Here is a 12,798-nt window from a genome sequence, read left to right on the forward strand (position 1 = left end):
CGCTGGGATTACAGGCACGCGCCACCATGCCCAGCTAATTTTTTGTATTTTTAGTAGAGACGGGGTTTCACCATGTTGACCAGGATGGTCTCGATCTCTTGGCCTCGTGATCCACCCGCCTTGGCCTCCCAAAGTGCTGGGATTACAGGCGTGAACATCAGTATCACTCGATATACCCATGTAACAAACCTATAAATGTATCCCCTGAATCTAAAAATCTAAAATAAAAGTTGAAAGTATAAAAAAAATCCAAATTAAAAAACAGGGGGAGATGATATCAATCAGAGATATCAATGTCATAAAACACAAAGAAAGGCTGGGGAAATGTACCAGATTAAAAGCAGCAAAAGAGATAAGGCAATTAAATATAATACTTAATACTAGACCAACACTGTCACGGATGGGGAAGATGCTCTAATGGACATTACTGCATCAACTGACAAAACTGGAACACAAATGATAGGTTCAATAACAGTGTATCCTTCTTAAACTTATTAAAAGTAATAACTGTACCAGGATAAGGTAATAGCCCCATTCTTACAAAATTTACACCAAAAAATTTAAGGATAAGGTGCTGTGATATATCTAACTTATCTAATTTACATGCACCTGGCATAGGGGTGGGGGAGGAATGTCGGGGGCAGGGGCGGAGACAGAGAGGGAGAGGAAACACAAATGATAAAGCAAAAGGAATCAAATATTAACAGGAGATGAATATGGCTAAAAACGTGTAGGGATGCTCCTTGTACTGTTGCTATTTATTTATCTAGAAACAGGGTCTTCTCACTCTGTCACCCAGGCTGGAGTACAGTGAGGTGATCATGACCCACTGCAGCCTTGAGTAGGTGGGACTACAGGTATGTGCCACCAGGCCTGGCTAATTTTTACTTTTTTAAATAGAGCTAGGGGTCTCACTATATTGTCCAGGCTGATCACAAACTCCTGACCTCAAACAATCCTCTCACCTCAGCCTCCCAAGGCACTGGAATTACAGGTGTGGCCTATCATGCCTGGCTCTTGTACTATTTTTATACTTGCTACTTTTCTGAAAGATTAAAATTATTTCCAAATAAAAAGTTCAAACAAAAATTATGATGCGCTGTTTTGGCATTTAAAGAGCTTTTGGTTTGGGCTGTTTCATAAATTCCTGGACCTCTAATATATGTGACTACTGCTGGAGAGACCTTTTGATCTAGAAGAAAGGGAGGGTTTGAGTTAAATTTTACAAAGGCTCCATCCAGTCAATCATACGCAGAAATGCCCTCATCACCCATCTGGGAGTAACCTGCTCTCTCTGGTCCTAATCAATGCAAAAGCTAGTCCTATGGCAGGTCTTAGAAGCTTAGGAGATGGTTTGACTTCGTTTTAAATATAGGCGCCCCGTGTTTTTTAGTACCCAAGACTTTTGTTTAGTGAAAGTACTACTTTATTTTTAATGTTTTCTTTTGATGTGCACTTAAAACAAATTCAGACATCAAGAGTGTGTACTTTTTAATAGCAAAAACTTACTAAGGTTCATAACCCCTCTTAAAAAGAAACTCTTCCATTTTTAATTACGGCAAAACGCTGTGAACCAATTTTAGGTCACAGACATTCACATACACAATTCTAATCATGAAAGCAGTGGGTGGTTTCTCTGCTTGCCTGGTGATGCTAAATAAGACCCTTATGAGTCCCATCAATCAAGGAGTAAAATCATTTTGGCTCTCATTATAGTTATATGAAGGCAATATTTTTATGTTTTAATTTAGAGACATGGCTCCAAATAGCATAAGGCTCAGTTAATATCCTGAAACAAGATTCTCCAACCTTGCAGATTTGTACTGGGAATGGCTTACAGCTGACTTTCTAAATAGAAAGCCACATTATTAATGATACCCCATAAGATCTCAGCTAAGCAGGAATGAGGCTGGTGGTAAAATTAAAATAAAATATTAATAACATTGACTTCAGCACAGTCAATAATCAGTTATCAAAACCTACTGCACTGCAGTGCAGGAGCCTATTTAATTTTTAGTTTTACTCAGTGCACACATCCATGATCACCAGGGGCCACTTGAACTGCTTTACAGGGCCGAGGTAACAAGACTTAACCATTACTAACAGGCTTTTTGCAGCTGCCAAAGAACTCAGGGTCAGAGATCGGGTCCATGAGGTATGATCGAATGATATTAGCCCGTAAACCTTTTGGTGCTTCATTGGTCATTTTCACTCCATTCTGCAGTACTGACACAGGGAAATTTGGAGATGGGTAACTTGTCAGCCACATTCGGAAATCTGGATGTGTTGACTCTGGGCTTAACTCCTATAAGAAAATAGATATAAAAGGGTAAATAAAAGCCAAAGCAAATCTCAAGAGCATACATATGAAGGATGAGTTGGAAGGGAGAGGAAGCATTTTACAAAGTAGAAACGTAACTGCTGCAATTTTCAGCAAAAGCCTTAAAATCTGATTCTGCTTCTAGAAAATATGCGTTGTTGAAAAGGCCCAGGGTGTTGTCATTCTCCTTGGTAACATTGACTCATATGACTATAAAGTTTACAAAAGTGTTATATAATTCAGAGTTGGTCAAAATAACTAAGACATTCCGAAAACTCTTGTATGTGCACTGATGTTGCTGAAATATTTACAGAAATAATTCTCTGCCCCAGAGACAGATTAAGCCTAATCCATTTTTCTTGCTGTAGCCAGGTTGTGCGAATAAACAAGGCACTCAGAGAAGTCAATATTAAGCCAAGCAGAGATTAGATGAGAGAGAATTTTAAAGGGTGAGAAAAACTCAGATAGTCTGAAACATCAAAACTTATCACTAACCACTATATTTATTCAAGGGGATGGTCACACCTGGACTGCGAAGGGTAACAGAACACTCAGCACCGTCGCAAGGCCGTATGGGGCCTAGGAAAAATTATCATGGACTTTTCCCTCCCTTCGGGTCCAGTCCCACTTCCTACTGCTACCTTCCCCAGTCATCCATGTCAGTAGTATCTATATTTCTTGAAATGGCAAATCTATACTGGTAAAAAACCTGAGCATTCCTGTGGTGAAGGGGTGGATGAAGAAGAAAGCATAGGTGTCTATGTTTTTACATAACAGTATGGTAGGTGAAAGCACATTCTTTTTCTCCTAGCAGCTGCCCTATGGCCTAGTGACTTCAGTAACATGATTAACAGGACTCTGGTCCAATTCTTCAGGGACAGATTTCTCTCTTACAGGACTCTGTGATGGGTATATATGATATGATTCAACAGGTCATGAGAATGGTCTGGAGACGGAAGGACCATAAGCAGACAAGCACAAATATAAAACCTCTGATAGGCCAGGCAAGGTGACTCATGTCTGTAATCCCAGCACTTTGGGAGGCCAGGGTGGGTGGATCACCTGAGCTCAGGAGTTCGAGACCAGTCCGACCATTATGGTGAAATCCTGCCTCTACTCAAAATACAAAAAATTAGCCGGCCATGGTGGCAGGCACCTGTAATCCCAGCTACTCAGGAGGCGGAGGCACCAGAATTACTTGAACCTGGGAGGCAGAGGTTGCAGTGAGCTGAGATCACGCCATTGCACTACTCCAGCCTGGGTGACAGAGTGAGACTTCACCTCAAAAACAAAACAAAACAAAACAAAACAAAACAAACAAACAAACAAACCACTTCTGATATAAGGCCTGAAGTATGAGGAGATGTTGTAAGGCAAATGATAAAAAAAACAGTTTTTCAGGCAAAAATTATATTCACTATGATGACCTATATTCTTAAGCAAGTGTGCTCAACCAATAAAAGTGAAAGTTCAAAAGGCTGGAGCAGGGAAGTCACAATGGAAAGTGGCTTGAGAAGAAACTTGAGAAGCAGGCCAAGATCCGGTCCTGAAGGGTGCTGTAGGTCATGTTGGGGGTTTGAACTTTGTCTTGCATGCCTTGGGAGGCCACTGAAAATTGTCAGGCAGTGAAGCAATATCCATTCACTAATTCAATAAGTATCTACTGATTGTATCCTATGGGTGTCACTGTTCATGGTGCTGGAGGGAAAGCAGAGGATACAACAGATAAAGGCAAAGTCATTTTCTTAATGGTGCTTACATTCTAGTGGGAGACACGGGCAGAACAAAGTGGCGCTAAGTGACATAAAGAAAAAACAAAGCCAGATGGGCAGACGGTTCAAGTTCTATCATCGCCCTGGTTATTTGGAAGGGAGTTAGGAATGGACTACAGTCATGGGTAATTCCAGAGGATTCATTTTCTCTGTGTTTGATGAGATCAAGCGCCAGGCTTTCTGTTTACTCAGTTGAGCTGCATGCAGTGTTTTTCCTGGAATTTCTGCCCACCAGAACAGCGATGTCCCATGACTCACTGCAAGGACGGTGGGAGCAGTACCCTTCTGGTTTCAGATTTATCTACTGTGGCAGGGTAACTGGCCAAGTGGGAGAGAAGTGGGTGAAAGAAAAGTGACATTCTGAAATCTCTGAGCTTAGAGTGGCCACATGAATTTCACCTTGAACAGTCCTCCTTGGTTGCTTTAGGCCACTGTTAGAAAAAGTAAGTTAGTATATATCTACTCTGTGGTTTACTCTCCTCCTTGAGCCTGCTCCTAGAGACTGAGGATATTTCCATCTCACTGGATGAGCCCTGGTCCCTTTAAGAGGGATTTGCTCAGGGCTGGCAATGTGCTCACCTCTGTTCCTCCAGATCTGGTTCTCAATGTGAGCCCATCTCCTTAATCCTGCCAAGGTAGTAACCTGCAATCCCTCCAGATTTGAGAGGAACGGAGCTACCTGAATGTTACATACATTACTAATTAGATTCACAGAATACAATCTAATAAGTATAAACTTGCATGTTTACCTCACAGACTTTCTCAAGGGTTGGCATCCAAGAGGTGGCAAGGTGACAATTCTGAAGAACCACCCATGTTCCTTCCTTGACAGCTTTTTCTAACATCTTCATAGCAATGGGCCCTTGGCCTTGACCAAGAGATAAAGAGCTAAGTTTTGATCCCCCATACCCCTGTGTACAAGAACAGTAAAGATGTTATTTAAAATCACATTTTAAGAAACATCAATAGTTATTTTTTTAAATGTTAACATTAACTGTACTAAAATTTAATTAGGTTGCATTTCTCCAAAAGTGAAACACATGCATCCCTAAAAAACTCTCATTGACCAGGAATCTTATAAACACTTAGATAAAAAGCAAGTCAATTCATGTAGGAAATAGTCATGGCAATACACGGAAAATTCTGTATAGTCTTCGGTTGTTGACAGAAGAAATAGAAAGAATAAATTAAATAGACTTTTAACATAAGGAGGAGAAGAAAGGGACTGGCTGTCTTGCAGCAACTTCTAAAATCCAAACCTGAAAAAAGAAAACTATTAAGAGACAGATGAACTTGTCCTGTTTTCTCCAGATCTTTGAATAAGTATATTTTAATTTGGCTACTGTAAAAAGAGAATTTAGAAAATTGCCACTGATTCCATGTCAGTTTCTTTAGAGAATTCCGTGGGAATGTTTTCCTGTATTCAGTCTACTGTATTCCTACTCATCTGTGGCTTCTGGGTCTCCTTTCTGGGGTAGTTATCACCAGCCTGCCCCTTTAGAAAAGGCCTGAGTATGGAAGAGTGGGATCTCAGCCCCTCCCAAATGCCCAACGCTTATTGTCATTTGCTGGCAGAAGCAGCAGAAAACAAAGCAGAGCTAGATCCTGCTGTTTCTGGGAGAAGAGCAGACAGCGAGTGAAGAGAATTCATGGAGCAGGACCCACATAGGAGCCAGAGAATAATCACATGTATAATGTGAGGAGAGATATAAAGAGCAACTAGGAAGGGCTCGAACAGTCACCAAGCTCGTGTTAATTAGGAGCAGTGAGTTCTACATAAAAGTGAACACCTCTACCACTCCCACTGTACTCCTACCCACCATTGCTCTTCCTGGACTTTCAATAGCCACCCCCCTTACTATGACCTCCTTCCATTCTGCACCACTCAAATAAATTCTTCAGGTTCCAAATAGGATGAACTGTTTACTTTACAGGTCAGATCACGTCAGTATGTTGCTTAAAACCCTACTCCTCCATCTTCCCATCTCACTTAATGTCCTTCATATAGCCTACAGAGACCCTACGTGATCTGGTCCTTCACACATCTCACACCTCATCTCCTCAATCACCAGAGCCAGGTTCCAGCACTTCTTTAATAAACAGTAAATGCTAAGCTAAGCCATCTATTCTTCTGTATATAAGAATTACAATCATGCAAGAAATATACAATTCAAAAATCCGGAGGAAATAGGACAAGTTCACCTATTTATAATTTTCTTTTCAGCTTTGGATTTTAGAAGTCGCTGCAAGACAGCCAGTCCTTTTATCTCCCCTTTAAGTTAAAATTCTTAAATTTTTCTGATGCTTTAAATCAATTTTTTTGGCCTTGTAAAGAGTATTTTAACCTCTCAGCTATGCGGCCTTTGAGGAGCTACTCAACCTCTCCATACTTTATAGTGTTCCCACATGTAAAACAGAGATGCCACCATCCACCTTATGTGGTTTTAGTAAAAATTAAAAGAGCAACCATACAAAACAAGGTCTAGCAAAGTCAACAGTATACATTAGGCACTCAATGCAAGTGGTGGTGGTGGTTTTAGAAATATCAGTAGAATTACCGCATTCTGTTGTTTTAATTGTACCAAATCAGAAAAAATTTCAACTCAGGAAATGTCCAATCAGCTGTTTATCATCATTTTCTTGTTCTAGATCTTATAATGTGAGAACATTTTTACGGAATTCATTTGAATATTTTTTAAAGACAAGGTGTGTAAATAGTAGAACATATTTTAATCTAATACAGTGACCATAATGTACAATTGTTCTAGAAAGTCAAAGAAGGTCCCCCTTTAAAGAGTGGCAGAGAGGTGGGATCAGAAAAGATTTACCCCTGTGGTCACTGTCTAGACTTGAATTTATTAAATCAACCCAAGTTCATACACTGGTGTAAACAATGCCAAAGAGTTCCCTGTCCCCCCACCCCAAATAAAAGCAAATGCCCCTTAAATCCCAATTCTAGTTTTAGTTAAATTTTAATTTGGATAAGGAGGTCTTTTTAACATCAGTGCTGCCATTTAAGTATAGTTTTCTTGGGATTCTGTCAACCTCTGGACCCTTAAGCCTTTCAAAGGCTGAGTGACAAACTTCTACCTTTTCCTCATCCTTAAGATTCCAATTATAAGCAAGTATTGCTTTTTAAAAGTAATACCCAATAACACCATCTATTGTAAGGTACCTGGTCATCAGCAAATTTTAGAAGGGCAGCCATGGGATCTGCTCCAGGAGAGAGCACGAAAATAAGTGGTGCACAGCAGTTACTATCTCCAAATGCCTTGGCTAAATCAAAGGGGGGTGGTTCAATGAATGCACGCCCCAATCTGTTGATTATAAATTCCTGCAACATTGGAATAACCTAGAAAGAGACAAGAATATATTTGGAAGAATATTAAAAATCTGCCTAAAACCATTAAAAGTTTAGATTCAAAGGTGTTTTAAAACAAAGTACTCTAACTCTATGAGTTTAGGTATTCATTAATGGGGGGTAGTCCAAGGCATCAACATTCATATAAATGCCACTGAGATAGGAAATATTATCAAATATTTAGATAATAAAAGGTTGGTGTAATTGACACAAATATTCAAAGGCTTTTTTTCCCTCTTGAAACGAATGTCCAAGACAAAGCAGTTGAAGAAGAAACCTGAACTCTTAAGTTATAAAACACTAATTATGTTTTAAAAGTTCACAACTCAAAGGTAGAAATTTTAGTGTAAGTTACGCAAAATTTCTCACACATCAAGAAATAATTGATGTCAGTGGGGAAAGAACAAGGAAAGGAAGAGCTCTGTGCAAGAGAAATAAGCCATGCACCCAAGAAACCAAGTAAAGCCAAGTTGTGTAGACTTTCTGATAGCATGCCTGAGAATTTTCTGGGAGCCTGTTTGAGAAACGCAGAACTCTGCAGCTTGGTGTCTCTGCTAATTGGTCCTTTTCAGGCCTAACACGGGAGTGGAATTGCATTAATCAGTGTGACTGATGTACAGCCTTCAGGTACATCATTCCTACTTTCTGAAGAAGGGTCTATATCAAGCCACTTATGAGGATCCACCCTCGTGACCCACACACCTCCCATTAGGCCTCGCCTCCCAACACCACATTTGGGATTAAATTTCAAGGTGAGTTTTGGTGGGGACAAACTCAAAGCACACCAATAATTAAACAAACTGGGTTCATCATGTTGTCTACCTGTATAATTGCAGCTGCTATTTATTTTCAAAGTGAATAAAAATTCCAATCATGGCAAGTGGATGTGCACTAGAAGATCTATATTTATTACTCTACAGTAGCCACTTTAAAGAAGTTATTTGGTATTTCAATACTCTAACACAAAACTGTTAATTCAGCTTGGTTGTTTTCTACAGCAAAGCAAGGAAGACTTAAAAATGTTTATCCCTGAACAGGGGATTAAATGCTATATTAGTAAAATGTAAGGGATCTTTTGCGACTTCACTTTTCAAGGACGCATCTGCAATGCTTCTGATAAAGTCAAGCAGGGGACATTGTCACCTGGCCCCCATGTTCATGCCTCACATCAAACAAATATTTTGACACCTTCATCAAGTATGGCAAAAATTGAAACAATGTTGTTAATGACTCAGCATAAAACTATTTCATTTTCCTGGAGAAAAATCAACTGATACCTATTTTTACTCATTAAAAAAAAAAACTCTAAGTGAAAGGGAAAAGTAAATCTAGGAACAAAATACAGGAGAAAATGTGGGAGAGAAGAATGCACTCGTGTCTCAATTTTCTCCTTTGCTTTTTTCAAATCTATACTCCCTTTACTATTATGCTTTTCTTTTCCCATATCCAGTACTGTGCTGACAAAACAAACTGAATGAGTTGAAAAATGAGTTGCTATAAAGTCAAGACACCCTCTGGGCGTCTGCTTCCCCTTTGACCTTCTGCCATGCTGTGACATTGCACAAAAGCCCTCACCAGAAGCTAAGCAGATGCTGGTGCCATGCTTCTTGCACTTTTCAGCCTGTACAATCATGAGTTACTAATCTCTCTTCTGTATAAATCACGAAGCCTTAGGTTGTCTGTTACAGCAACACAAAACAGACTAAGAAAATTGTCTAGTTTCAATTTGTCTTCTAACTATTAACTACCAAATGTATGCTTTTTCCTGCTCTGAAATATATACATATGCACAAAAATTGTCATAAATATTTGTTGTTCATTTCTTAATCACAAACTCTTGCAAATGAATGGATTCCCCCTTCACAGAATATTGTGAACACTACCTTACAGTTTAAAACTAAACTCCTAGTAGACAAGCGGCTATGAGGGCATACCAATTTCATAAGGGAACAGTGATATCTTGAGAGGAGGAGTAATGGAAAGATTTTTTGAAGGCTCCAGGATCACCCTGACTGAATAGCTGCTCAGATACAAGAATGGAATTGTATGTATATACAGCACACCAAATGAGAACTCCACCAGCCTGCAACTTTTCTCAACTTGAAACAAACTGCAGGAGCAATGTGCAGGTGCCAAGTATCTCAAAAAGGTGGTCTACTCTGGAAAACACTGCAAGTATCTCCAAACTTTGACTTTATAGTATACGGAACATTTATTTACACAAGATCTGTAAGTAAAAATAATTGACATGTCACAATGCCTTTTAAAAAGTGTCAGTCCCAGTGCATGTGTGACTGAGGGACTGAGGGGGTTAGGGTAGGGAGCTGAGAGCCAATGGAGGAATATCTATGTTAGAGATGAGAGTTTTTTAATCCCTCCCAATATTTCTCTAAATTCATTCAAATATGGAAAAGGTATAGATGCACAACAACACATTTATTGATGCCTGATAGCATGGTCCGACCTAACAGGATGACTTAAATACTGTTTGTGCACAATAAACATCTGTTGAATGAATACATTGATAAAAAGCTTGGGATGCCTATTTCTGTGAAGGTGGGGTTCTAATTACAAATACGTAAAACAAAAATCACAGGATAATTAATTCATCTATACATAAAGTTTCATTTATAGGTAAGTTATTTTATGTTTCAGGTTTTTTTTTTTTTTTCCTTCTTTAAAATCTGTATAAATTTCAGCCAGGCACAGTGGTTCAGGCCTGTGATCCCAGCACTTTGGGAGCCTGAGGTGGGCAGATCACCTGAGGAATTCAAGACCAGCCTGACAACATGGTGAAACCCCAACTCTACTAAAAATACAAAAAAATTAGCCAAGTGTGGTGGCGCATGCCTGTAATCCCAGCTATTTGGGAAGCTGAGGCATCCCAACTATTGCTTGAACCTGGGAGGCAGAGGTTGTTAGTGAGCCAAGATTGTGCCATTTCACTCCAGCCTGAGCAACAACAGAGAAACTCCATCTCAAAAAAATTTTAAAAATTATCTCAGCTACCCAGGAGGCCAAGACATAAGAATCGCTTGAACCCAGGAGATGGAGATTGCAGTGAGAGGAGATGGTGTCACTTCACTCCAGCCTGGGGGAAAGAGGGACTCTGTCTCAAAACAAAAACAAAAACAAAAAAACAAAAACTTTGTATAAATTTATGGGGTGCAAGCGTAATTTTTTTTTACGTGCATAGATTGTGTTGTGGTGAAGTCAGGGCTTTTAGGGTATCTGTTGCCCAGATAATGTCTACTGTTCCCCTTAAGTAATCTCTGGTCATCCACTCCGGCACCCCCTTTACCCGTCTGAGTCTCCACTGTTTATCATTCTACACTCTATATCCGGATATACACGTTATTTAACTCTTACTCATAAGTGAGAACATTCAGTATTTGTCTTTCTGTTCCTGAGTTATTTTACATAAGATAAATATTTCAGATACTTTGAATGATCACAGATGTCAAACTTATTGCAGGAAGATGAAAAATATCCTAATTGTCTGTCCCAGGCCTTGGTCTTGCCCTTTTGCTTATTATTATTTTCCTATAGCTGGTCTTTTCTCACTAGATTAAAAAAACAAAAAACAAAAAAACCCACTTTTTTCATAATCTGTTTCCTCCCAAGGCTAACTTCACAAAATTATAGTTTTGCAAACAAAATAAAAAGAGCACGGGAACTGCATGGTTCTACTTGTAGTAAGTTTCAATTATAAATGGCCTCACTTCAGTGAGTGGTTCAAACTGGTGTTAGTCACAAATGTGTCTGGCAGAGTGAAGTGATTCTTCTGTCAGCACTGGAGGATCTAGGTGGGGTGCTCACCTGAGAGTGATCAGAGACAAACTGCAGTGTTGCAGTCGTAATATTAAAGCTGAACAAAGCTTACTTGCTCTCAAGACTGAACTGTAACTCCCCTGGTAAAGGAAGCTGTGTAAGCTATTGGGTTTGCAAGACAACAGAATTGGGTTTGCCTCTTCAATCTGATTATGCCGGCATTAGGTTTGTAAAACGAAATCTGTCAGTATCAAAAAATTACAGACTAATCTAGGCAACCATCTTCCCAAAGGCAGGAAAGAAGTTTGTGGTCTTCTATGTATGTTTTGCTATTTATTGCAAGTTCCTACCGGATTTATCTGAGGTCAGAGAAACATACTAACTTATATTTGACAAGTTTCTTATTGAAAGCTGATTAATGTGCTGTTTGTTTACCATTTAGAAGATAGAACTGTGGCCCAAAGCTCTTCATTTTGTAAATGGACCCAAAACGTTCTGCACCTCAGTATTTAACCATTTGATATATTTATTTTGTCAATAAAACACTTTAAACTATTACATTCTAAAGGAAAGTGTAAGCCCATCTCATTTTTTTTTTTTACTGGTGATTTAGTGATAATCTTTATATTTTTCCAAACTGGAGCAGCGGAATTGTGTTTCAAAAGTTCACAACTCAAAAGTAGAAATTTAAGTGTAAGTTAGGCAAAATTTCCCACAACATCAAGAAAGAACTGATGTCAGTATGGAAATCGTTTTTGTGGCTTCTTACCACTGAGTGGGGCTGGTTTTGAAGGGAGGGGGGGAAAGGAGACCCCCCTAAAATTGTGCTCATGGAACATACTATAAACTAGAGATCAATTAATTGCTGATTTTCCTGGATATCTGTGAATATACAGATTATCTCTTAGGGATGACAAATAAATAAACCCTTACAGAGTACTAGCTTAGATATTAACCCCTACAGCACTGTTCCTTACCCTGGTATGCTACTACCATTCTTCTTTGGAAAACCATTTTTTAAAAAAAGCATAATAGCCACATATCATTTTATCATATATAGATTCCAAAATCATAATTTCACCACTAGAAATTAGAGTATCTGTTTGTAATCCCAGCACTTTGGGAGGCTGAGGCGGGTGGATCACGAGGTCAAGAGATCAAGACCATCCTGGTCAACATGGTGAAACCCCGTCTCTACTAAAAATACAAAAAATCAGCTGGGCATGGTGGCACGTGCCTGTAATCCCAGCTACTCAGGAGGCTGAGGCAGGAGAATTGCCTGAACCCAGGAGGCAGAGGTTGCGGTGAGCCGAGATCGCGCCATTGCACTCCAGCCTGGGTAACAAGAGCGAAACTCCGTCTCGAAAAAAAAAAAAAAGAAATTAGAGTATCTGGTAACAGTAAAATTAAAGGGTTTGAAGTTGCTGGATAATATAAGGGCATACTAACAACAATTACTTTTTATTACAGATATGGGTGTGGAGGTGTTGCTAATGGTACCTAGTTAATTGTAACACTGAGGATAAACTGAGTTTAGCTGTATTGGCAAACAATTTCCAAACTGCAGAGGCTTA

The 12,798-nt window shown here is 39.3% G+C and overlaps 1 protein-coding gene across 1 annotated transcript in view; it reads right to left on the reverse strand.

Annotated features, from left to right (window-relative positions):
* DNAH7 (dynein axonemal heavy chain 7) overlaps positions 1-12,798 on the reverse strand; it is a 344,809-nt gene that overhangs the window by 39,889 nt on the left and 292,122 nt on the right. Inside the window, exons 55-57 of the mRNA XM_017538741.2 lie at positions 7,268-7,444; positions 4,842-5,003; positions 2,105-2,305 (exon numbers count right to left, since the gene is read on the reverse strand). Of these exons, the coding sequence (XP_017394230.1) occupies positions 2,105-2,305; positions 4,842-5,003; positions 7,268-7,444 (540 nt within the window). The remainder of the gene's footprint in view (positions 1-2,104; positions 2,306-4,841; positions 5,004-7,267; positions 7,445-12,798) is intronic.

Source organism: Cebus imitator, unplaced genomic scaffold (genome assembly GCF_001604975.1).
Source record: "Cebus imitator isolate Cc_AM_T3 unplaced genomic scaffold, Cebus_imitator-1.0 Scaffold113, whole genome shotgun sequence".
Lineage (NCBI taxonomy): Eukaryota > Metazoa > Chordata > Mammalia > Primates > Cebidae > Cebus > Cebus imitator.